This window comes from Carica papaya, chromosome 1, assembly GCF_054855325.1.
Source record: "Carica papaya isolate Zhongbai chromosome 1, ASM5485532v1, whole genome shotgun sequence".
NCBI classification, from domain to species: Eukaryota; Viridiplantae; Streptophyta; class Magnoliopsida; order Brassicales; family Caricaceae; genus Carica; species Carica papaya.
The window spans coordinates 5502214-5524653 of NC_142309.1; the positions used below are offsets into that span (position 1 = coordinate 5502214).

Sequence of the window (22440 nt, forward strand, 5' to 3'; positions counted from 1 at the left end):
AGGGCTCGAGGCCAGGTCTGGAGTCTCAGGCCTTGGTCATAACTCAAGAGGGCCTTAGACAACACACCATTTTAAACGTTGCAGAGATGAAGATGGAAGAAGTGGAGGGAGACGGAGAAGATGAGAGGAGTGGGAGGGCCGTTATTGTGCATAGGAGATCTGCTCAGCGACGTCGGGGAAGAATCCGGTGCAGCATCAGACCATCATGAAACCCAGCCTTCATCATCACCATCAACGGAAATTTCTGATTCCAATCAATCTGTTGACCTTACCAGACTCTTTCAGGTTCTATACTGACCTTTATATATATAAACTTCCTGTTACCTTTTGCAATTTTATTAGTCAACCGATCGATTTTTATTAGTTTTTTTCCTGGTCAAGATACTTTTTGAAGGGCTAATATTAAGTATTGGGGATCTAAGAGCTGAATTAAGGAGCTCAACGTACAAAATTTAAAGAAATAATCCTTTTGCCTTAGGGTTTTTACCCTTGGTTTGAATGCTGTATTGTGAATTCTAGGAAACATGCTATAGGGTTGAATGATGTGCAGGCTTTATATCTCTGTTTCTTTGAACTATATAGTTCTTTTTTCTTTTATTTATCTTGCTGCTTATTGTAGGGCAATGAATTCATGTGAAGACTTTGGTTATTCTAGGACAATAGATTGCACGAGATGTTAATCTGGTAATAGTCTGAAGTTACAGATGGGTTAATTTTTCCTCTTCTAGAGATAAATCAATCTCAAACGAGGTTAAGAACAGTATTAGCTTTTAATCTATATCAAAAGTAAGGCCAATCTCTAAAGTCAATATCAGATATAAAGACTCAGGCCTCCTAGTTGCCATTCTATAGTAACCGACATATTGCTAGGCTTTTTGGGTGAATGGATTGCTAGTTGGTGCCGCCTTTGTGTTGTTTATTCTTGTTGTAGGATTAGAATATTTCTCAGAACTACTTTTGATTAATTCTGATAAGCAGATTTACTTTATGTTGTAATGTTTAGGTTTGCTGGTTAGTCTGGTTGTATCTATAGTTAGTTTGATCATACTAGTTAGCTTATGAGAAGTTTATTGTTTTCCTATTTTGTTAAATAGGTGTTCATAAGATATTACCCATCTACTATTTGTAGTATAACAAGTATCTATCCAATATTTTTTCCTTAGGAAAATTATGACACCTTGAATGAGGCACTTGCGGGATCTGACCACTCATGGACAGGTTTGACTTTGAAGGTAATTGCTAATCTTTGCTGAGTTATGGATATAGACTGCTTTGCGTCAATTATCCTGGTGTTGTACATTTTAAAGAAATTCTATGCACAACTTGTCTTACAGGTTGGGAGCGCGGGTAAATTTTTTTTGTCCTGCTAATTCTTCGTTATGTATTGACCCCCAACAGCAAACTTAATGTGTTTTAACCTAGAACTGAAAAAGTACAATGCCCTAAAAGAGACAGTGAGTTGGGTGTGGAGCTTGATATGTGTGCTTTTAGCATGTAGTTTTAGTTTGCGTTCGTTTTATTTTTGGAGAGAACCTCTCTGTCTTGCATACAACCCCATTCCTTTCTGTCCGTACTGGGGAATTGTTGCTTACACCCTCAGTCTGTTTATGGACAATTCCCCAAATTTAAAAAAAAAATCTTACTATTGTTCTGCTCTATTTTCTCCTAATATCCTTATTTTTGTCCTCATCATTTCCAGCTATGCACTGCTCTGGAAACAGCAAACAAACTGGTTCAGTCCACCAATGTGAATGCTAGATTACTGTCTGAGAAGGTTGGAGTACTGGAGAAAATTGTCAAGAGCGGAGACTCTGCAGTAGCAGCTGCCAGGACACTTCATGTCTCCCTAAATCAAAAAGTAGGACCATGTAACGCCAGTTAAAACATAGAATGATCTTGTTTCAGCAGGTGCAGTGTCGTTTATACACTTCTCTTGTTGCCTGTTTGGAGTATGACCTGTTTAACAATTTTTTTTTTAATAGAGACCAAAACGATTTCCTGCATTTGATGTAACAGAACAATGCTTTTTCTTACTTACTGAAAGTTTACCAGCGAAGGAGATGGTGGTACTTGAAGCACAAGTTCGAACTTGTTTTGCTTGTTAAAGAATTTTTGAATTGTTCTCGATGTTACTTTGATTAACTGGTTTCAGGTTACTGCTAAAGATAACCATGTCTTTATATAGAAACAGAGAAGTTGATTAGTCAAGGGAAAAATCTGTATGCATACGAAGAACCAACCATTTATTGTCAAACACAACAGGTCTGTGTTTCTTTTTGACCTTACAAACGTGACCTGTGGCTTCTCTCTCTGTCGTATATATATATATATATGTATATATGTTTATATGTATTCCACTAAAAATGAGTAAACTACCGGTGCCTTTTTGATGAAGGAGGATGCATGTGTTTGTGTATGTTTCTGGAACCCATGAGCTGGTAACCATTGTCAATTCATTACCCACGGAACCTGGGAACGGAATGTTACACAATTGCATACTAGTAGAATCACTAGTATGCAACAAAGGCAACAAGAAATGTATCATGTTTACAATTAGGATAAAAAAACTTTAGTTAGAATGATCAATTCAGATAACGTAAATAAATAAATATTTTAGAATGTTGGTTGCCTTTTAAACGCATGAATTCCGATTACGCTTTTGTAATATAATCTTAATCGTATCGTGTCTTGTTCAGCTAATCAATCTAATAAAGTTATTTATAAAATTGTTACACTCAATTTCAGATTGTATCTAGCTTTTGATTTATAAGCCTAAAGTCATCTTTAACTTTACAATCAATTTCAAAAACTTGTTTTCAAACTAAACCCAATTCTCATTTCGAACTCCATTTTAATGCAATATCCCACTAAGCTTAAATCCAATCCCATGAAACACATGTTCCAAAAAGACTTTTAGATCCAGCTCAAGTTGATTTCTGCATTTTCCAAAAGGACGTAGTTTTTGGCACATAACTTGAACTTTGTATTTAGGAAATTTGTTGAATTCCTTTGAACTGCTTGATTTCATATAAAATTTGTGGAGTGCTATTTTCATTTCCACTATTTTAATTCATGGTATAGATTATATATATTTTACTAATTTTTTATTAGAATTTAACATCATAATAATAATAATAATAACAAAAGTGGGTCATTTTAGGATTAAATATTTTGTACAATCATTATAATCCTTTTTAACAATAGTAAAATACTTAAGAACTTTTGATAAAATGACAATGTCTAATTGGGATGTATTTTGTCTTATTTTTTTCCATATTTGTAAAAAATTTAATTAATGCATATAATTAAATAAACAATATTTTCATAAGCTTTCCCTATAGATAGTATTTTAGTAAGTATGCTTCCAAGTATTTAAATAATTTGTGTAGATGTGTTTTACCTTCTTATCCCATATTAATTTTGAACTGATAATTTATGTTAGACTAGTAAATTTATCTAGCGTATGATTCAACTTCTAATAAGATTAATGACAACTATAAAAAAAAAAAAAATTTAAATTTAAATTATTTTTGTAGAAACATTTTAAAAATTGAGCCACCCAAGTTCAAGTCATCCTTCATTTGGAAGAAGTTGATATTCTCCTCATTTTGAGCTTCTTACCATCCTTCCTTAATATGCTTGACATTGAATCTCCACCCATTAAACAAAATCTCTACAACTCACTTGATACTTCTCTCGGCTTCTTTTCTAGTTGTATATCTCCCATAACTAAATACATTCTTCATGTTTCTTCTTTGTTTCTGATAAATTAAAATGAGTCATTATAGTTGGATGAGAAATAAGTAAGTGGTTCTAAAGGAGAGCCATGATCATTTTTGTTCGCGAACACTTTGAACAAGATACTCAACTTTTTGATGAAGAGGAAAGTTTCTTCATGCACTTTTTCTACAATAAGCACAACCCAAAATTGACATAGCAAAGAAACTTAGTGCACTCGAGCATCGTTGCATGAGGTTTCCAAATTTGAAAAATAATTTCTCAAGAGCATACAAATAAAGCTTCTTTGCAAAACAAAGATCACAGAGTTTAGTTCACTATAAAACAACTATGTGTCCTTCTGCACTTGGTTTGGTCCATAAATAAATATTTTCTACATCTCCAATTCCAAAGGATTGAAAATTCTTCTGTACGAAAACGATCCTCATCTTCAAAAAAAGTATTCAAGATTGTTGCAATTATTTAATTTATTGGAGGATATGTAAATAAAAAGTTACTCTCATAAAACTAAAAAAAAATTAAATAGAGTAGTGAGCTTAAACGTAAGAGAAGTTTCTTTCTAACTGACGGAACATGTTTATAAATTTATTAATGAAGGTGATTTAAATAGGAGTTTATATTGGTATCGTTCAAGAGTGGTCCATACTACTCAAAAAGTAAGTATTTAATATCCTTATAATTTCATTTTTATTTTTAGGTGTAATTACTCTTTTATTTTTTTTGGAGTCATTCACATAGATAATGTTTATCTACATACATTTATTTCATGTGTTTGTACTTTGATTTTTGTGGGGGCACTTACTAGCATTGATTTCCTCCATATACGCTTTATTTACTTTCTTTTTTACTTCTTCCATTTATTACTTCCTATTCTTATTTATTTATTTTTTATACCTAATAGTATCTGATTTTTTTAATTAATATAAATATGTATTTTTTTTTAAAAATAAATTATTCAGATTTTTACCTATCATAACCAATTAAAATTAGGCACGTTATATAATTAATTTGTGTTATAAATATAATTTTGATGAACAAAACGTAATCGACCAAGATTTTTGATACCTACAAATTATTTTTTATTTTTTATTTTATAAAAAAAATAAAGACGAACATAGATGGGATTTAATACGCTAAGGCACAGTTCAAAGAAGCCACAAAATTGGGTTACAGTATGCAACAAAGGTTATGAGATGTATCGCAGTTTATAATTCGGAGAATATATTTTAGTAGAATGATTAATTCCGACAAAGTAAATAAATAAATGTATAATCTTAATCATGTATATCTTGTGCAACTAAAACAATCTAATACAAGTTATTTATAAAATTTGATTGAACATTTTCAGACTGTGTCTAACTTTCATTCTGTAAGCCGAGCCATCTTTAATTTTAGAACCAATTTCAGCAGCTCGGTTTTAAACTAAACCCAATTCTCATTTTAATGCTCCAGCCAACTCTAAGCCTAAATCTAAACCCATGAAACACATGTCTGAAAAGACTTTGAGCTCCAGCCCAAGCTAGATTTCTGCACTGGCCGAAACGACGTAGTTTTGGACAAGTTATATAATTAATATGGGTTACAAGCATAATTTTGTTTAATTGAACAAGATTTTTGGTTGTTACAATTTTTTTTTTCTTTTTTTTTTAATAAAAGAAGTAAATATGAAAATCAATTTATTGATAAGATTTATACAAACAAAAAACTCAAAAGAGAAATGAAAATAAATATGCCAATTAATGTCTAAAAAACACCATTGATTTTGAATGACATTATGTTTAATTATGATAAAACAAATAAATGAATAATCTAGGACATGAATCCATGTTAGATCTTGTAAATATAATCTTAGTTATATCATATATTTTCCAACTTACTTAAATATTAAGGTTCGTCCGTTCTACGCCTAAACCCAAAGACTTTTAAGCCTGAGTCTAAAAAGCCCTAAATTAGCTTGTCTCACCTTTAGCCCAAAACGACATAGTTTTGGCACATAAAATTAAATCCTAATCATTAGTTAAGTAGGAATACAAATATATGTATGCATTAACATATGCATCTTCTTGCTCGAAGAGAAAGAGGACTGGTCCGCTTCTAGTTCGAATCAGAGTCCATTAATTATCTCTTTATAATGAAGCAGACTCTCACTTTCAATTCTCACTCACTGCAATTTGATTTCTTCTTGTCTCTCGATTTATTGCTATATCTTTCTGGGTTAAATAATTGTTCTCTATGCGTAATAAATACATATCTCGAGTTAAAAATTTTGTTTCAATATATAATATAGTCGATCACCATGGCCGGTGGTTTTGTTATTTCTGGCGGCAGAGATTCAAAACAATATCCAGGAAAACTCACTGCTTATGTCGTCATTACCTGCATTGTTGTCGCCATGTGTGGCTTGACTTTTGGATACGACATTAGTATATCTGGTAAGCCTACATTCAGATCATCTTCTTCAATTAATTTTTTTTTCTGTAATTTAATTGTGATCATTAAATATTTAATAATGAATTAATTTCAGGTGGGGTGACGTCGATGCCTCAGTTTCTACAAAAAAATTTCCCATCAATTTACAGGTAGGAGGAATTGGATACTTCTGTTGAGAACAGAAACAACTGGCAACAACTATTCTTGGAAGACAAGTGTGCCAACTTGTCCAAATCAGCGGGAAGTTCCAGTCAGGATGCCGACTTATCCCACACACCTCAGACAAATACGTGTGGCCGAAAACTGGAATGCAATCATCCTCAGCTTAAGAGCCAAATCATCCCTCTCTAAAAACCCTTAAAGCTGCATGTACCTCCTGCTTATTCCGCGTTGTTTTGGTTCTCTGTTGTTTCTTGTGTTGTTTTCGTTTTCTATTTGTTAGGAGACAAAGAGTTCTATAAATGTATCCTCCTTTTTACCAAGATGACAATGAATGAATGAATGAATATTATATTTTGCTGAGAATTGTCTAGCTCCCATACACAACACCAAACAATTAGCTTTCTTAACTTGGTATTAGATCGCAAGGCATAATGGCAGGAGAGAACAACAACTCCTTAACCTTCAACCTAACACCTCAAAGAGTTCAAACTCTATCTAGCAGCTCAATGAGCTCTGTGTGTACTCTGAAACTCAATAATGACAACTATTTCCTTTGAAAAAACTTGGTATTGCCAATCATAAGAGGAAACAAACTTGGAGGTTACCTCACCGGCGCCAAATCGAGCCCACCTGAGTACACAAAAAGAACCATAGAAGGAAGTGGTGAAGTCGAAATCATAGTAAATTCAAAATTCGAAGACTGATTTACACAAGATCAGATACTGCTGGGTTGGCTTTACAGCTCCATTGAAACCAACATAGCCTCTAACCTGATGGGGCATTCAACATCAAAACTCCTATGGGAAGGAATCCGTGATCTTTTTACAGTTAAAACACGAGCAAATATAATCCACTACAAAACAGAATTTATTAAAATGTAAAATGGCAACCTGAAGATGGAAGAAACCTCAAATCCATCAAAGAAATTGCTGATAATCTTGCCCTAGCAGGACATCCTGTTACTCTAGAGGATCTCACCTCATAAGTTCTTGCTGGTTTAAATTCCTCTGAATACAATCCACTCGTGTGTCAAATCACAAAGAAAAAAAGCATAAACTGGGTCGAACTACAATCTCAACTGCTCAACTATGAAAGACGGCTGGAACAACTGAACTTGACCACGACCACTCTAAACCTCAGACGTCCCTCAGCGCATTTCTTTAGCATAAAAAATAATAGAACTCATCAGAACTTACCCTCTCAATCAATTAACAGAGGAGGAGGATGCAATAGTTCCTTCAATAGAGGAGGTCGTCACAACAACAGAAGAGGAGCAAGAGCCAGTGGTAACTCCAGGCCAATCTGCCAGGTGTGTGGCAAAATCGGCCATATTGCTGCTTACTACTATTACCGATATGACAATAGCTACATGGGAACCATCCCAGAAAACATTTTAAAGGCATATCAAAGTTCAACCTTTTCAGCAACTCCTGAAGACACCATTAAAGATCCACTTTGGTATGTTGACAGTGGTCCTAACAATCATGTAACAGGAGATGCCAACCTACTGCAATATAAGCAACAGTATGAAGGAAGTGAAAGTCTCATGATTGAAAATGGTGAGAAAATGCCCATCAAACACGTTGGTAAGATAAATATTCACACTCCCAAAAACAGAAAACTAACCTTAAACAAAGTCTTACATGTACCAAAGATCAATAAAAACTTACTGAGTGTTTCTCATTCACTAACAATGTTAAAGTTACCTTTGACTCATCTTCCTGTTTTGTGAAGGACAAAGCTACAGGCAAGGTGCTGCTGCTAGGGAAGCTTAAAGACGACTTATATTGCTTGGACTCATCAGGATTAGCTCCTCATTTCCATCCTTACTGTCAAGCCTTCTTCACTAGTAAACATAATCAAACGTCTGAATCAAGAATCTTGATGTGGCATAGAAGATTATGACACCCATCTTTAAAAACCTTATCTGTCATCCTGAAAACATGTAATGAATCATTTAAACTTAATGAAAACATATTTTGTGATGCATGTTAACTGGACAAGTCTCATCTTCTTCCTTACACTATGTCTTTATCAAATGCAAAGGCCCCCTTTGAAAGTGTTCACACCGATGTCTGGGGACCATCAGCTCTCCCTTCTCTCTCTGGCCATAGGTACTATGTAATTTTCATTAATGATTACAGTCAATTCACTTTGGCTTTATTCACTAAAATAGAAATAAGAAGTTTTTCAAGCCTTTACTCTGTTCAAACGCCAAATAGAAACTTAGTTTGGAAAGAAAATAAAGTGTCTTCAATCAGACATGGTAGGAGAATTTACTGACCTAGCCCAAACTGTCCAAAATAATGAGATTAAGATCAGATACTCATGCCCCTACTCTTTAGCTCAAAACGGACGTGCTGAAAGGAAACATCGGCACATAACCGAAACTAATCTTACTCTTCTTGCCGAGTCGGGTGTACCATTGAAATACTGGCTTGATGCCTTTGAAACAGCAGTATTCCTGATCAATAGAATGCCATACCTACCTTGAATTAGTCCTTACCACTAGAAAAATTTTACCACAAAAGGCCTAACTACAAATAGTTGAAGACCTTTGGGTGTGCCTATTTTCCTTGCCTATAATCGTATCAAAACGGCAAACTCTCATTCCACTCAACAAAATGTGTTTTTCTTGGTTATAGTTCATGGGATACAAATGTCTCAGTCCTACCGGTAAAATATATGTTTCCAGAAACGTTGTCTTCAATGAATTTGAATTCCCTTATCACCATGGTTTCGTAAAAACACATCAACCCGAAACTATTTCTACAATCACACTGCCTTATTGGGTGAACATATCTTCCAATCTTACACCTCTTATCCCAGAAAGTCCAAACAGACAAGTCGTTAAAGAAACTCTAGCACCAGCTTCTTCTCCTGTGGCAAAGTCCTCACCGCAACACTCACCAAGAGATGAAGAAATAGTGTCCTCTCCTAGTCAAAGCATAACACCATCAGAACAAGAAGAAAAGAGAATACAAGCTGAAAATATGTTGACAGAAGCACCAAGACACCAGATGATGACCAGAGCTCAAGCAGGGATCTTTAAACCAATGAACATGCCACAAGACTTCCAACTTCAAAGCAGTGATGGTAAGAGACCTTACAACACCTTATTCCATTCTTGAAGCAATCAAAATTCGTCACTGGAAGTCAGCCATGGAAGAAGAACTATATGCTCTCAGGAATAATAAAAAATGGAAGCTGGTTCCTCATCAACCTGAAATGAATCTGGTTGGCAACAAATGGGTTTATAAAATCAAGACCAATACCAATAGAAGTTTCCAATGGTGCAAAGCCAAATTAGTGGTAAAAGGTTTTCATCAAACACCTGGAATAGACTTCCATCAAACCTTCAGCCCAGTGATTAAGGCATCAACACTTCAAGTGATCCTGGTGTTAGCCGTAACAAACGGTAGGAATATCAAACAACTGTATGTTAACAATGCATTCCTAAATGGAGAATTAAAAGAGATGGTGTTTATGAAGCAACCTGAAGGCTTCGAAGATCCCAAACACCTCAACCAAGTTTGTTAACTCAATAAAGCGCTCTATAGTTTCAAGCAAGCTCCAAGAGCGTGATTTGACAAGCTCAAATCCTAACTAATCGAATGGGGCTTACGAAACTCACAAGCAGAATATCTCTCTTTCTCTTCCTCGCAGGGACAACCCAAATCTTCATCCTAATCTATGTTGATGACATAATAGTTACAGGGAATCAATTAGAAATGATGCAAAATGTCATCAACCAACTTCACAACTCATTTGCACTTAAAGATCTTGGAGACATCTATCTTTTCCTCGACATTGAGGCAACACGTGATGACACTGGTCTCTTTCTCACCCAAACAAAATATATCAAAGAACTCCTCAAAAGAAGCAATATACTATCTGCTAACGCTTGTCCGACACCAGCTGTTCTCGACAACAATTTATCCACTAGAGAAGGGGAAGAACTGAAAGACCCAACTGCCTATCAAAAAATAATAGGGTCCCTTCAATCTTTAACTCACGCAAAGCCAGATATATAATTTATTGTCAACAAACTTAGCCAGTTCATGCAAAATCAACTGATCTTCACATTAAAGCTTTGAAAAGAGTCCTCCGATACCTAAAAGGAACGACTAATATCGGTCTTCATATCAAACCCAGTGACAGACTAAATATTGTTGGGTATTTGGATGCTGACTGGGCCTGCTTAAAGGATGATCGACACTTGACTTCATGCTATTGCTTCTATCTTGGAGAAATCTTGATCTCTTGGAGTTCTAAGAAGCAAAATGTTGTGTCAAGGTTAAGTACGGAATCCGAATATAGAGCCCTAGCTCTTCTTGCCTGTGAAATCATCTGGCTAGAGTCCCTACTCAAAGAGATAAATGTAACCACTCCACAAACTCCGATAGCTTGATATGATAACATGAGTGCCACGGCTCTTGCAAGCAATCTTGTTTTCCATTCACGAACCAAACATATTGAAGTGGACGTTCATTTTGTTCGCGATCAAGTGACAAAAGGTGCTCTAAACTTTAGATACGTGCCCTCATGTGATCAGACTGCTGATTGCTTCACCAAGGCCCTATCACAAACACAGATTAAGTATTTCAGGAAAAAACTTGGACTGGTTCACCAACCGCTTCCCTTGACAAGTTTGAGGGAGAATGTTGAGAACAGGAACAACTGGCAATAATCGTTCTTAGAAGACAAGTGTGCCAACTTGTCCAGATCAGCGGGAAGTTCCAGTCAACATTCCAACTCATCCCATAGACCTCAGACAAATACGCTTGGTCGAAAACTGGAATGCAATCGTCTTCAGCTTGAGAGCCAAATTGTCCATCTCTAAAAATCATTAAAGTTGCATGTACTTCCTGCTTATTCCGTGTTGTTTAGGTTCTCTATTATTTCTTGTGTTGTTTTCGGTTTTATCTGTTAGGAGCCAAAGAGCTTTATAAATGTATCCTCCCTTTTACTAAGATGACAATGAATGAATGAATATTATATTTGGTTGAGAATTGTCCAGCTCCCATACACAACACCAAACAATTAGCTTTTTTAACTACTTCCACCAACCAGTACTGCAAGTTCGACAACACCAATCTCACCGTCTTCACTTCTTCTCTCTATTTGGATGCATTTATTACTTCCTTTTTCACTTCTTAGATTACCAGGAAGTGGGGAAGAAAAATTCCCATGCTCTTCACCAGTTTAGTTTTTCTCGCTGGAGCTGCTATTAACTTCGCATCCCAAAATCTCACTATGCTCATCATCGGTCGTCTTCTCTTGGGCTGCGGTGTTGGTTTCTCCATTCAGTCAGTTCCAGTTTACGTCGCCGAGATGGCTCCATACCAGCACCGGGGTCGTCTCAATATTGTCTTCCAATTGTCAATCACCATCAGCATTTTCGTTGCCAACATCATCAACTACTTCACTGCCAAGATCCCCCATGACTTGGGATGGCGTGTGAGCTTGGGGTGTGCAGCAGTCCCCGCACTCTTCGTTTTCCTCTCTGCTATCTTTCTCCCTAACACCCCCAACTCCATGCTCGAGAAAGGCCAAAAGGAGGAGGCTCGCAAAATGCTTAGACGCATTCGCGGAGTTAGCGAGGACCAAGTTGAGGCTGAGTTCACGGACTTGGTGGCTGCAAGTGAGGCTTCCATGGCCGTGGAACATCCATGGAGGAAATTGAGAGAGAGCCATCGTCCTCAGTTGATCATGGTTATCTTTATACCTCTGTTTCAACAGATTACTGGTATCAACGTCGTCATGTTCTACGCTCTCGTGCTTTACAGAACTTTAGGATTCGGAGGCAGTGCTTCTCTTCTCTCATCTGTCATTACCGGCTTGGTTAATGTGTTTGCAACCAGTGTATCTATCTATGCAACTGATAAGTGGGGAAGAAGATTTCTGTTCCTTTAGGGTGGAGTACAAATGTTTATATGTCAGGTACGTAATTCTAAAGAATACCTTTTAATTATAATTGAATGAATATATAGTTGTTGTAATTAACACAAACTCTGCATGTATACAAATTATGGTGGCAGCGCTTATATGGTGGAAATTTAGGGTGAGCGGGGAGACGAGATAGCTACCGACGTGGTTTGCTATCCTTGTGGTGACATTCATATGTCTATTCGTGGCGGCATTTCTGTGGTCGTGGGAACCTCTGCGTTGATTGGTGCCGAGCGAGATGTCGCCGCTGGGAATCCGATCGGCAACTCAGAGCATTACGATTTTGGTCAACATGTTGTTTACTTTCCTGATCGCTCAACTGTTCCTCAGCTTGCTCTGCAGAATGAAGTTCGGACTCTTCTTCATGTTTGCTTTCTTCATCGCCATCATGACCTACTTCATCTTCTTTTTCTTGCCAGAAACCAAGAACGTCCCCATTGAAAACATGTCCGTCGTCTAGAGCCAACACTGGTTCTGGAAGAGATTCATACCTGCAGATGGCCCTGAAGATAATGGCAAAACTCTGGAATTGGTCTAGTCTATAATCTAATATATAAATGTAGTCTCCACTTAATGATTCTTTTATTTTCTCTTTTTAAACTTTAGTCATTATATATGTATATATGTAGTTAAGGTAGTATATTTGTGTCATAAAACAGAGCAAAAGAGAGAATTAGCTTTCTAAACTTGTAAGCTATTGTTGTGCTGTAATTATTTACTCTGTTTTTTCTTTTTCATTTTTCATTATCATCTCTATTATTCTTAATTTGCTTGAAAATTCAATTCATTGATTCTGTTGATGGAGATTACATCATGAAATTAATACTTTCACGTGGAGTCAACATATTAATTAGAAAATAAGGTCAAACAATATTCGGTCAAATCAAATTTCATTAAAATAGTTTTCTATTAATTTTAGTCGATATAATTTTTATAATTACCTATCATGAAACTGTATGCCATCATTTACATTAATTCGTCTTACTCATTATGAATCTTAACGGAAAATAATTATTTCATTAATCATTTCCAATAATCAAAACCATAGAAGGTAAAAATTCTTCTATTCATTCGAAATTTGATTCCAAACACTCCCATGAACAAATTGAAGCAAAAGGATCGGTGGATGAGACAGAAACTATGGGCAAAGCCTGGCGTCGCCACTGCGGGCAAAATGTGAAATTGCCTTCGATGAGTCCCTTCCCGTTTCCTGTTTCGTGTGATTTTTCTACCATTGTATTTACCGTTTTGTTTTTTACAGGTTGACCAAAGAAAAACACCCAGCCGCAAAGGTGAGCGGTGGAGCCGCCGTACCAAAAAATTCTGTCGCTATTAGGTTTTTATTTTTTGACTTTTTTTGATAAACCCAGTCCCCCTAACGTGTTTTCTAGCAGGGATTGGTATAAAATCGGCCGAAACCGGCCAAAATTGGTAAAAAATGATCAATTCGAGGCAAACCGCTGCCGTGGGTGGTGGTGTCGTCGCTGGAGCACAGCGGTGCGTGCCGAAATTCTAAAATTGGCCGAAAAAATTTTTTAACATCGATTTTGAATTTTTTGGGGTATTTTTAGGTACGTGAAGCGTGTTTTAATATCCGCAAAAAAAATTCAGGAAACCCAAAGACCGCCAGTAGACACAGCAGAAAGTTCGATATTTCGGACACCGATTTGGGTAAAAATCCCCCACTTTATTCTCTGTTATGGAATTGAAATTTAATTATCAATAATACAGTATTTTGCGTAATTTGAAAATCTTCGAGAATTAATTACAGATTACTAATGGAGACAGAACCGGTTATTTATTATTGTTTGTCTTGTATAACTAATTGTTTTGTTTTACAGCTTTAAATACATGATAATATACTGAAATTGATAAAATAATTGAGTTATGTTTCCTTAATGCATGTATTATTTTTCCTGCATTGATTTACGGTTAAATTGTAAAACTAAAAATTAAATGTAAATGAAAAATTGATTGGTTAAGTGAATGAATGAATGGTAGCTTTACTAGATATCATGAGAGATGGTGAACATATCGGGTATATAGAAAATCTTACCGTAAACGTCGCCTCATATCGGACAGGGTATCGAGAAATAATATTTTTGGCGTTCATAGCGGACGGAGTATGGGAACGGCTCGTTTCACCCGCATACCGGACGGGATATTGAGGGATAGTATTTTTGGTATTTATACTGGATGGGATATGGGGAAGACCGGTTAGTTGGTAACGTTGAATAATAGTTCACGCGTAATGAAACATCCCTATGGGCCCTCAGGGATACCAGTAGACAAATAAATAAATAAAATTACTGTTCTTTCTCACTTGAATATAAGATTGAAATGTTATTTAGATTATTGTCTTTATAGGTCGATTTTGAAAATCTCGCAAACGATAAATATATGCAATAAATAGTTTTCTTTATGATAAGTGAATTTATTTAAATTAAGAGCTCAATTGGTTGTTTTTATGATTTTTACCAACCTTCAGTTTCTATATTAGTGAGTAGTACGATATTTTTACTGAGTTAGTGTAGCTTACCCTTTCATTAACTATTTCAGATCAAGATGAATAAGACCCAGATCCCGATCAACAAAATGGTTGTGAATAGTTCATAACCCGGATTTCCTTCAAAAACTAGTGAATGTCGTCCTAGAATGTTCAGTTATTAGTTTTTTGTTTATTTCCTTAATTTTCATAATTTCTTTTAGAATGATCATTCCTGTAGTACTATTGGGCATTCTAAATTATTGTGTAAGAAATGTAAACCTTAAACTCTATTATTTCGCTTCCGCATTCAATTTATGATTTTATTTTCTTTTAAGTTCCAGTCCTTTATAATAATATTCATCAATATTTATAACTACAAAATTATTAAATATATATATAATTTACTTCAATTATTTTTCTTCTACTTAAATTTATGATACTCATTTATTACATAGCATTTAAATAATAATGATAAACACACAACAAGTGTATTTTTTTCTCTGATATGAGATATTTTTTTGTGAAAGAATAACTAAAATATTAAAATATCTACTGAATTACATGAAAATATTTAAAATTCTCCATGAAGTATTTTTGTCCAAAGTTCTCTGTAAATTTTAGAGAACATGACAAAATTCTCCATATTGTTAACTTTTTTTGAAGAAGTTTATTGTTTCTAATAAAAAACTTGATGTTAAGAAATTACGTTAAGGATTTCTAAAATGCGTCTATTATTGCTGATGAAGCACTCGATGGGAAGAAACTTACACCAAATTATTATATTTTTTTCCAATCATAAGTTTTTTTTGTTTGCTTGGAGCTAATAAAACACATGATGAGAAGAACCTTAAACCAAATCATTACATTTTTCCTCTAATCATAAGTTACATTGTATATTTATAGTTAATGAAGTATATGACAGTTTTAGATCAAATCATTATTTTTTTTCCTAATGATAACTTACTTTATATACTTACAACTGATAAAACACATGATGTAAAGAACCTTAAACCAAATCATTACATTTTTTCTCTAATCATAAGTCACTCTGTATACTTATGTAAAGAAAATTAAAGTTTTTTTTTTTTGGATTTAAAGTTACTGATAATGATCTTAGATGATTATGTTAAAACTCCAAAAGGAATTAAAAACGTGTTGACTGATGCTGACTTAATAAAGTATTAATTTCCTCTAATAATAACATATTTTATTAATTCTTTTTACTAAAATCGATAAACTAATTTGCTTAAGTTACAATCCAGACCACATCTCATATACGATAATACTTTTTCTTGGTGACAAGCATAAAAATGAAGGAATTAACATAAATGTGTTCTTGTGGATTTTGGCAAAAGACAATCACCTTTCTTTTATGAGTTAGCATAAATTATTCAAGAGTTTGCATAAACGAACCTTTGTATTGTTCGAAGATTGAAGTTTGCTTTGTTTCGATTTAGGCACAAAGATAAAGGAGGCTGTAAATAATTTAAAGATGGAAGCATGTTTTCGCAAAAGCAATCCTAGCATGTATGGTGCAAAGTACACATCATTATGAAGGAACATATGAGAGGATCAATACTTTAAAGAAGTCGATGACATAGAGATGAGGGAGTTTTTTTGGTTTAAGGTATAGATGATTGCATTTATGAAGAAGAAGAAAGCATGGTATAAATTAAAAAACTCGTTTAGATGGGGCAAAAGGGGGTTAAAATGTTTATTGACATAACATCCACGTAGGCACTGACATGTACGCCATATCAATAAATTTGAAGTAAAAATAACTTGACTTCTTATTAGTAAGGTGATTCGTAACGACAATAGACATTGGTAGATAAAGCTAACAGATAGAAAATATTTTATACCTTTTAGAAATTCAAGAAAAACTTTGAAAATACAATATTTCATTATAAATTTTAACTAGTTCAAAAGACATTTTAATATTTTAACACGAAAAAAAACTAATAAACTTGTATGCATGAACCCCAAATCTAAAAGGACCCAATCAAGCCTGTCTAAAATCTAGCCCAATCAAATTTCTGTATTAGTCGAAATGATGTAGTTTTGGCACATGAAATTAAGTTTGAATTTAGGGTTCACACATGGCTGCAAAATCAATGCCTAAAAGAAGATTTATGAAAGTCTAACGAAAGGCTATTAGAGAAAAAAGGGGAAAAACATGTGGCAAAGAGGAAAATCGGTTTCTCAACATCTTTCATGTAATGTATTCCACCTATAGAAGACTCGAAATCAATTGTCTAGTTGCACAATCATTTTCTGTTAATGGAAGGGAGAATCAAATGAGATTGAAAAAAGAGGGTATTTAACTTTTTGGCAAATGTGAGACATGTGAGAGAAGTGTGAGTTTTTCGAAAATATGTGATTAAGATGGGATGTACTTCGCTAATTGGGAAATGTTATAATCATCTAGAGAAAAAAGTCTATGTGAAACATGGGATGTAGTTTGTCTTTTATTTTTTATTTTTTATCTCATATTTTGTAAATATTATTAATAAACAAAACTTCCATAAATTATCTTAATAAATATGCGTACAAATTATTTAATAATTAGTGCAGATAACGAGGTAGGTGTCTTATGCCTTCCTATCCATTAGTCCTCGAACTAAGAATCTATACGAGAATTAGTGACAATTTCCAAAACACTTGAATTCTAAACTACCTTTGCAAGAGTTTGTTTAATTATCTATATTAGTACGATTTGTCAAACGAAAATTAAGCATTGTCTTTTTCTAAAAGATATATTATTATATTTTTATTGGGCATTTGATAATTAGTAAAGCATTCAATGATTTGAGAATAATTAAATTTTTTAGCACAATTTATTAAAACTTTAGCACTGTCTTTTCTAAAAGTTTTGAAATTATTTTTTCTTTGTTACTTAGACATTTGATAAATAGTGAATAAATTCAGCAATTTTGAGTATTAAAGAAAAAGTAAAACAAGTAAAATTTTCAAATTGATAATAATAATAACAAAAGCAGGCCATAAGATGATTTAATGTTGTACACCATCATCGTGATCGTTTTTGTAATAAAAAAATATTAAAAAAAATTTATGAGAAAATGAGTCGATATGAAGTTCATCTTTTTTTTTTTCTTTTAATTTTTATAGTCCATGGTGTGTAAATTTTTTAGTTAGCTAATATCATTAATAAACAACACTTTCACAATAGATAGCATTCCAATAATGTTGCTTACAAATTATTTAGTAACTAGTGTACATAAAGAGGTAGGTGTTTTGCATCTTCCTACCCTATTTCATTCTCAAACTAAGAAGTAGTAAATTTTTTTATTGTCTGATCATGCTTCAAATGGAATCAATAGCAAATACAAAAATATTTAAGTTAAATTATCTTTGCGGAGGCTTTTTGAAATTTGGGCCACCCATTTTCGAGCCATCATCCTCATGTATTTCTCCGACAATAAAAATAAATTCACATTGCGAAGAGACTTGATGCAGCTAAGAACCCATACAAGACTCTTCATAAGCTCAAAAATAATTTCTCAATGGTTACGAACAAAGCTTCTCCTCAGAATAATAAATATGGAGTTTGATTCACTATAGCAAACTCTGCATCGTTCCTAATCAAATTCAATCGGTAGGTAAATATTTCCTACACCTCCCATTCCAAATGATTGGAAATTCTTCCATACAAAAGTTATCTTCATCCACAAAAGGGTCTTCGTCTTCATGATTGTTGTCGTTAGTTGATTCATTACAGGACATGCAAATTAAATGTTAGTCCTCCATGAGAGAAAAAAAAAGAGTTTAATAGAATAGAGAGGTTAGATGCAAAATTTGCTTTTTTTAACTGGTGAAAGGTTTATAGAATTTTGTTAATGAAGATAATTTAAATAGAAGTTTATATCGGTTACCTTCAAAAATGGTCCATGCCATTTAATAGGAAAGTATTTAATATCATTGTCGTTTTATTGACATTTTTAGGTGTAATTATTTTTTTTCCGTTTCTAGAGGCATTCACATGGATAATATTTATCTACACCAGTTTCCTTTGTGATTATCGAGTGTAATAAGACTTTGCCTATTCTATGGACCTACACATGTATTAATCTTTTATATATATACATTTTATTTGACTTCTGTCTAATATTATTTTTCATATATTCTTTTTTTTTTGTAGTTAGTAGTAAGTAGTTTTCGTTACCATCTGCACAAATATTTATTTGCTTAAAAATCTTATATATTAATTTACATTAATTTGAGAAATAATTATTTAAATTATGTAACATAAACAATTAGAATTAGACAAATTATATAATTAGTTCGGGTTAAAAGCATAATTTTGTTGGATATAATAAGGATAGATGTATGTATGGAATTGGTTGTTAAGAGTTAAAAGAAAATAAATCCAAACACATGAAACCCAAGTCTAAAAAGACCCAAATAAGCCCGACTGAGATCTAGCCCAACCCAATTTGTATATTAGCTAAAACGACATAGTTTTTGCACGTAAACTTATGTATGCATTAACATATGTATCTTTTTGCTCGAAGAGAAAGAGGACTGGTCCTCTTCTAGTTCGAATCGGAGCCCATTAATTATCTCTTTATAATGAAGCAGACTCTCACTTTCAATTCTCACTCACTGTAATTTGATTTTTTCTTGTCTCTCGATTTACTGTTATATCTTTTTGGGTTAAATAATTATTTTTTGTGCATAATAAATACATCTCTCGAGTTAAAAAATTTCTTCAACATATAATATAGTCGATTGCCATGGCTGGTGGTTTTGTTGTTTTTGGCAGTAGAGATTCAAAACAATATCCAGAAAAACTCACTGCCTTTGTCGTCATTACCTGCATTGTTGCCGCCATGGGTGGCTTGACTTTTGGATACTGACATTGGTATATCTGGTAAGCTTACATTCAGATCATCTTCTTAAATTAATTTTTTTCTGTAATTTAATTATGATCACTAAATATTTAGTAATGAATTAATTTCAGGTGGGGTGATGTTGATGCCTCAGTTTCTATAAAAAAATTTTCCATCAGTTTATTATGTTGCTTCAGGGTGGAGTACAGATGTTTGTATGTCAGGTACGTAATTCTAAAGAATACTCTTTAATTATAATTGAATGAATATATAGTTGTTGTAATTAACACACACTCTGCATGTATACAGATTATGGTGGCAGCGCTTATATGGTGGAAATTTGGGTGAGCGATGAGACGAGCCAGCTATCGACGTGGTTCGCTATCCTTGTGGTAATATTCATATGTCTATTCGTGGCAGCATTTGTGTGGTCGTGGGGACCTCTGGGTTGGTTGGTGCTGAGCGAGATGTCGCCGCTGGGAATCCGATCGGCGACTCAGAGCATTACGGTTTCGGTTACTTTCTTGATTGCTTTGCTGTTCCTCAGCTTGCTATGCAGAATGAAGTTCGGACTCTTCTTCATGTTTGCTTTCTTCGTCGCCATCATGACCTGCTTCATCTTCTTCTTCTTGCTAAAAACCAAGAACGTCCCCATTGAAAACATGTTCATTGTCTGGAGCCAACACAGGTTCTGGAAGAGATTCATGCCTGCAGATGGCCCTGAAGATAATGGCAAAACTCTGGAATTAGTCTAGTATAGAATCTAATATATAAATGTAGTCTCCACTTGATGATTCTTTTATTCATTATACATGTATATATGTAGTTAAGGTAGTATATTTGTGTCATAAAACAGAGCAAAAGAGAGAATTAGCTTTCTATGATTCTTGATTTGCTTGAAAATTCAATTCATTGATTCTGTTGATGGAGATTACACATATATACTGAAACTAATTAGTAGTCAGATTATGATTTTCATCTGGGATTCATTTGCAAATTGTTTAAAATTTTCTTTAATTGTTGGAAGGCTTTTTAATTTTGAAACCAATTTCCAACAGCCCATTTTAAAAACTAAACTCAATTTTATTTAATTCTAAAGCTGTTTTAAGCCTAAGAACCCAAAGCCATAAAACCCAAATCCAAAAAGACCCAAATAGTCCCACAAACATAATCCCACATGAACAAACTCTAATTATTTCCACATATTTACAGGGAGACTGCATTCAAGATCTTATATATATATATATATATACACACACACACACACACATATACAAGATATATATATCTCTTAGATGTGTATGCATATGATGTGGAATACACGTATCTCGACAACTGACCTTTCATTGTCTATATGGATGCAACTAATCCTTTTTGCAGCTGCCGACCCCAGGTTGTGGTTTCTACTGTTCATTTTGTCAAACAGATAAATATTAATATATTATCAGGAATATACTGAGACTATAAATTAAAACATATTTTATTTACTTCTGTTTCCGTCTACATAATATGTATACACACACACACACACACACACAAGAAGCAACTAAAAGCCACTATGAGATAATTATAACATGAAATGTACTCTCCCGTCATTCAGAGTGAGAGAAAGTGCTTTACGTTGAAGGGAGCCGTTGAAATTAGACTATGATATATGTATGTATGTGTATATATGTATATATATATATATAAAGTTAAAATGCGTTTGCAGGCTGCCGCATCCACTAAAAGTATGAAATGATGAGATATGTACAAAGTTAGAGTTAACTAAAGATTGAAAAAATGCACATGGTTTAGATGCCTTGTTTTCCAATCATGTTTTCTGGGCGACTAAGGAAATGCTTCTTCACCCACCCGATGAGAATAACAAGCTACACCAATCAAGAAATTGGAAGCCATGATCGGATAATCTGTTACAGGAATTAATTAATTAATTAATTAATTTAATATAATCTATATGAAAGGTTAAATATTTCTTTATGACAATACAAAAGGATTTTATTTGTGAGGTCCAAATCAAAACTAAATAGTGTAATTGAATAGGCACCGCTATTTAAGTCACCCAAAAAATATTAACTCCTTTTTATAAGCAATCAAAGTGCAGTTTCCATTCCCGGGGGTTGAATATATGCTTTCCTTATATACACATATATAAATAATTTCACTAAGTAATTTATGAATACTATTGAAATATCAATTTGTATGTAATTAACCCATGAGTTAGATAGTTATAACTATTTTTTTTTTTATTATAAAGATTATTAACTTAAATTTTATAATACATTCTGTGTATTCTTATTAAAAATTTGTGTTATAATTAATAGGAATGCTGATTGAGCAAAAATTTATAATTTATTAATTCTGAACTTTCATACTCATGCACCAGTGTACGTATTCCCGCAAATCCTAAGAAGTAAAAAGAACAGAAAACCAAAATCAAAGACCACGAAAGCCTTCTTTCATGCTTGCAGCATATACATGTGTGTGTGTGTGTGTCTCAGAAAGTTTAACTTAGAGTTGATCGCAGCGGCAAATTTTTGCACAAGTGACGGCAGGCATAGCTAAATAAGTTGGGTGGTCGTCTCCGGCCATGACAACCAGAATCTTGGGCTCTGCTGATTCCACCATAATGGTGATGGGGCTTTCTGGTTTTTCTTCGTCACCCTGACTAAGTGACCTAGAAGAGGGCTTCCTGTGGGAGCAAACCAAGAGGATCAATGCCATGGCTATTAGAAATAACACCAGACCTATCCCACCAAACAGATATGGTATTGGAGACCTCCATATCTTCATGCTTGCTTCTGTGTTTCCTGCTGCCCCCAT

At 34.0% G+C, this 22440-nt stretch overlaps 2 protein-coding genes and 1 pseudogene across 3 annotated transcripts; 2 read left to right on the forward strand and 1 right to left on the reverse strand.

The window, feature by feature from the left end:
* Nucleotides 1–80: 80 nt before the first annotated feature.
* LOC110813031 (uncharacterized) lies at nucleotides 81–2320 on the forward strand. 2 transcript variants are annotated; one of them, XM_022040021.2, is made up of 4 exons: nucleotides 81–285; nucleotides 1164–1232; nucleotides 1700–1908; nucleotides 2192–2320. In XM_022040021.2, the coding sequence occupies exons 1-3, from the start codon at nucleotides 121–123 to the stop codon at nucleotides 1880–1882; spliced, it is 417 nt and encodes a 138-aa protein (XP_021895713.1). In that variant the 5' UTR covers nucleotides 81–120; the 3' UTR covers nucleotides 1883–1908; nucleotides 2192–2320. The 2 variants fall into 2 exon arrangements, with proteins under 2 accessions (XP_021895713.1, XP_021895712.1); XM_022040020.2 differs by lacking the exon at nucleotides 2192–2320 and having other exon boundaries at nucleotides 82–285; nucleotides 1700–2081.
* A 3658-nt stretch (nucleotides 2321–5978) lies between these two features.
* On the forward strand, nucleotides 5979–12367 carry LOC110812987 (sugar carrier protein C-like; annotated as a pseudogene).
* Nucleotides 12368–22128: 9761 nt separating this feature from the next.
* On the reverse strand, nucleotides 22129–22440 carry LOC110812985 (protein GLUTAMINE DUMPER 6-like). The gene has a single exon (XM_022039968.1). The coding sequence runs from the start codon at nucleotides 22438–22440 to the stop codon at nucleotides 22129–22131; it is 312 nt and encodes a 103-aa protein (XP_021895660.1).

What these genes read in the sequence shown, in the direction of transcription:
- LOC110813031 (XM_022040021.2), top strand. Translation starts at nt 121, where the DNA reads ATGAGAGGAGTGGGAGGGCCGTTATTGTGCATAGGAGATCTGCTCAGC. An exon ending in ACCTTACCAGACTCTTTCAG is followed by an intron (nt 286 to 1,163) that starts GTTCTATACTGA and finishes TTTTTTCCTTAG; the next exon opens with GAAAATTATGACACCTTGAA. An exon ending in GGACAGGTTTGACTTTGAAG is followed by an intron (nt 1,233 to 1,699) that starts GTAATTGCTAAT and finishes CATCATTTCCAG; the next exon opens with CTATGCACTGCTCTGGAAAC.
- LOC110812985 (XM_022039968.1), bottom strand. Translation starts at nt 22,440, where the DNA reads ATGGGGGCAGCAGGAAACACAGAAGCAAGCATGAAGATATGGAGGTCT.